This window comes from Lampris incognitus, chromosome 21, assembly GCF_029633865.1.
Source record: "Lampris incognitus isolate fLamInc1 chromosome 21, fLamInc1.hap2, whole genome shotgun sequence".
Lineage (NCBI taxonomy): Eukaryota > Metazoa > Chordata > Actinopteri > Lampriformes > Lampridae > Lampris > Lampris incognitus.
The window spans coordinates 22,908,933-22,913,445 of NC_079231.1; the positions used below are offsets into that span (position 1 = coordinate 22,908,933).

The following is a 4,513-nucleotide window of genomic DNA, read 5'->3' on the forward strand; positions in this document are numbered from 1 at the left end:
GGGGAAAGTTAAAAAAATGGGGGTGAAGGGGGAGGAGTCTTCATTGCAAAGACGTTGTCTGACAGTGACGCGGTGGTATATGAAAGGGCGCGTTAACCATAAGAACATAAAGTCACACATGGCTGGCGTAAACCTCCCCTGGGTCGTCCGTTAGGACGCCCCCTGTAGGGCTTCGGTTGCGCATGTTTGTTTACAGCATGGGGCGCTAGTCCACGTGCAGTACCGCGGTTCTCCGCTAACCGGAGATTTTGTGCCTTTCCATTGTCAAGACGCGTGGATCATCTGCAAAGCCACAACCCAGGACCCCTGCTCCCCAGGGGAGTAGCAGGATGTATTATGGAGGTTCACTCCTCTGGCGTAACAGGGATACAGAGACAGGATGAGCAGATCATCACTGAGATCTTGCGCCCCCTGGCTTGGTTAAACCATACAGTGCACCCAGAGGCTGGCATGTCACAGGGGATTTAAGCGACTTCGTGCAAACAAGAACTGCAGCAGAAGAGCACTCGACCGAGCCTCGAGACGGCTGTCCTCTACGGTGACGTCATAGCCAGTCGACAGATTCTCTGCCCGCTCGTTTACAGCCTGGTCACTCTGTTCCCTATGCAAGAAACGAGAGAGGTAGGCACTTCCCGGGCAAAAGAGCAGACCCCAAGTTTTCCCCTTGCACGGATCTGCCAGAAGCAGCCTCGCGCCCTCAGTGCAGATCCTCTTTTCCAAGGTCTTATTTAGATGGAGAGCTGAATATCCCCCAAACCATTATCCTGTCACCATGACGACATTACACCGGTTCGGTGTGACACTCAGCAGGAGCACCAAAAAAAAAAAAAAAAGTTTAGGGGGAAAAAATAAAGTTGAGCTGATTTGCTGTTCCGCTTCCCTCCAGGTGGGGGCGCCCTCACTGAGGACAAGCCCGCCCCGCGCAAGGGGGGGGGGGGGCTGCGACTGCGAGGGAGGGACGAGAGAGCCGCGGCCTATTGGTGGTGGAAGGATTATAAACGCCGGCAAATGGCATTGCCCGGCTCAGAGCTGCAGGAGTCGTAGGAGGGGACGGCAGTCTGGCGTGGCGTTAACCGGAGAGTCCGCAGGAGCACATCTGGCCCCGCTCATACCCCCTGGTCTCCCGGACTCACCCCCTTCCCTTTCCTCTTTTCTCTCTCTTTTTTTTTAAACTCTCATTCAAATCGATGAAGGAGAGACGGTCGTGCCAGAAACTGTCTCTGAAAGCCGGGATGGACCCCTCGCAGAGCGTCAAGTGTAAGATAGTGGTGGTGGGCGACAGCCAGTGTGGCAAGACCGCGCTGCTGCACGTGTTCGCCAAGGACTGTTTTCCAGAGGTGAGCGCACACACGCACGCACACGCGCACACACACGCACACACACACACGGGCTCCGATGGGAGAGGAGCGATGATGATGATGAAGATGATGATGAAGATGATGACGATGACTGTCATTATCATCATCATCATTATCATCATCATTATTATTATTATTATTTTTTTATATTATCATCTTTGGATGATGATGAAGACGAAGATGGAGATGACTGTCATTATTATTATTAATAATAATAATATTATTATTTTAAATGATCTTTTCTCAAAAAAGATGATGATGATGATGAAGATGGAGATGACTGTCATCATTATTATTATTATTATAGATTATCTTTTTTTCCATAAAAGATGATGATGAAGATGATGAACATGACTGTCATTATTATTATTATTATTATTTTTTTTTTATTATTATCAGTTCATATATATATACATATATATATTTTTTTTTTTCCTAAAAGATGATGATGATGACGAAGATGAAGATGAAGATGACTGTCATTATTATTATTATTATTATTTTAGATTATTTTTTTCCATAAAAGATGATGATGAAGATGATGAACATGACTGTCATTATTATTTTTTTTTTAATTATTATCAGTTCATATATATATATATATATATATATATATATATATACATTTCTAAAAGATGATGATGATGACGAAGAAGAAGACGAAGATGACTCATTATTATTATCGTCATCATCATGAAATTGTTAACATTCATTGTTAATGTGTTGGAAGGGTGACGTAGCGTGACGTTGTGCTACAGACGGTCGCTACAGACGTGTTGTTATCAATACGTGGTCGAGCGCTGACTCGTGTTGTGTGTGTGTGTGGTGTCGTGTGTCTGTCTGGCAGAGCTACGTCCCCACGGTGTTCGAGAACTACACGGCCAGCTTCGAGATAGAGACGCAGAGGATCGAGCTCAGCTTGTGGGACACCTCAGGTAGGAGGGATGGTGTGTGTGTGTGTGTGTGTGTGTGTATGTGTGTGTGTGTGTGTGTGTGTGTGTGTGTGTGTGTGTGTGTGTGTGTGTGTGTGTTGTGGTGATGTGCTGTATGAGAGTAAGCGTGATGGGTTTGTCACGCTGCCAAGACAAGTCTGTGTTGTGGAGACGTGGGGGGGAGGGGGGAGCACACACACACCCGGACCCCCCACGAACCCCCCGAACGTGTAATGCAGCGTGTTGTAGCACAGAGTTCTGGAAAACTGGATTTTGTTTCTGAACTGGGTTCAAATGTCTTTAATGTGGACCACGTCTGAGTTCATCACGTCCGCTGACTGACGCCGAACTCTCCCACTCACCGCGGACACACCGCGGACACACCGCGGACACACCGCGGACACACCACGGACACACCGCGGACACACCGCGGACACACCGCGGACACACGACTGCGGCTCTTCTGCCCTTGTTTGTGTCAGTTCTCTTTGTTAAAGTGATTTGCATGGCCAGTTTAAGTGTAATTAGTTGTTTATCCCGGGTCCGGGTCCCCCCCGGCCCCCCATCCGCAGAACCAGGTGCTGCACATATGCACTAGCGTGTATCTGAGCCTCCGCCACGCCGCAGCTTCATCCAGACGGGACTACTGAACAAGACCTGCTGCACAACTCTCCCGTGTGGAAAGTTATAAGACATGCGTCATCTGTGGATTAGACTGGTGCATTGTGGGAAAAACTGCAAAAAAGCGATAGATAGATAGACAGACAGATAGATAGATAGATAGATAGATAGATAGATAGATAGATAGATAGATAGATAGATAGATAGATAGATAGATAGATAGATAGATAGATAGAGATAGTAGTAGGTGTTTGTGGACTAGTTGGAGCTGGCAGCACGTGTGAGTGTTGGTTAGCTGGAGTGGGTGGAGTTTGGGGATGGTGTTTAAAGTCCACAGCAGCTGCTGTGTCCCTGCGCGCCCCTCGTCCATCCATCAATGACCGGGCGCTGAATGGCACAGCAGTCAGGCGTGAGTGAGATGTGTGTGTGTGTGTGTGTGTGTGTGTGTGTGTGTGTGTGTGTGTGTGTGTGTGTGTGTGTGTGTGTGTGTGTGTGTGTGTGTGTGTGTGTGTGTGTGTGTGTGTGAGAGAGAGAGAGGGAGATCTGGGAGGAGGTCAAGCTGACAGCCAGCTGCTCCGGGTCTTTGGCCTTACGATCCTGTTGCCTTGAATGATGAGACTTTCTCACGCATTTTAATTGGCAACATTTTGCGTGACGGTGACGCGACGCAGCGGTGCACTTGGTTGTGTTCACACCAAACGCGACGCATTTCTTTTCCTTTCGCGCGGTGAGGTCACATATAACGTTAACGCGATAGACGCGAACATTCGCGCGTATTCGCGCAGGGGTGACGCGAACATTCGCGTATTGACGCGAGTTGAAAATATTCAACTTGAGCGAGAAATTCGCGTGACGCTAGCGTGTCGCGAAAACCTATCAGCGTTGAGATTCTCCTGACGTCACTGACGCCCTGGCGTCCAGTTACTCGACCCTGCGGCCAAACCCGCGCGAGTAACGGGAATAAAAGCAAATGATCCCGCGTTCAAAAATCGCGCACGTAAAGCGAGGCGAAAATTCGCTTCGCGTTTGGCGGGAACGCAACACCATATCTGCAGATATCAGAGGCTTTTATGATGATGATGATGATGATGATGACGATGATGTCATGCTCTTGATCACACAATCACACGAATACACGACTTTCCCCTGCGACCCTGAACTGGATTAAGCTGGTAAAGATAATGGATGGATGGCTGGATGGATGGATGGATGGATGCAAGGATGGATGGATGGATGGATGGATGGGTAGATGGATGGGTGGCTGGATAGATGTATGGATGTATGGATGGATAGATGTATGGATGGATGGATGGATGGATAGATGGATGGATGGATGGCTGGATGGATGGAAGGATGGGTGGATGGATGGATGGATGGATGATCTTGTGTAATTCCCTCAAATTTAACCGATGGAGAGCTGGAGCCCTCACCGTTTAGCAGTTCAGCTGACAGTACCACCCAAAATGACCTCAAGTCAGCCCGGCAATCAAACGAGCCGGAATTCCGAGCTCACCTGTACAGGCTGGGTGAATGAGGAGGTGAAAGGTCAAACCTCCACCGCCCAGTAAATGGATGTAACACGTGCATTTTACCCTGGAATCA

At 48.4% G+C, this 4,513-nt stretch overlaps 1 protein-coding gene across 1 annotated transcript; it reads left to right on the forward strand.

Moving 5' to 3' along the window:
- The first annotated feature begins 1,040 nt into the window (after positions 1–1,040).
- On the forward strand, positions 1,041–4,079 carry LOC130131433 (rho-related GTP-binding protein RhoE-like). Its single transcript, XM_056301110.1, has 3 exons — positions 1,041–1,337; positions 2,206–2,293; positions 3,967–4,079. The coding sequence occupies exons 1-3, from the start codon at positions 1,188–1,190 to the stop codon at positions 4,077–4,079; spliced, it is 351 nt and encodes a 116-aa protein (XP_056157085.1). The 5' UTR covers positions 1,041–1,187.
- The last annotated feature ends 434 nt before the right edge of the window (positions 4,080–4,513 follow it).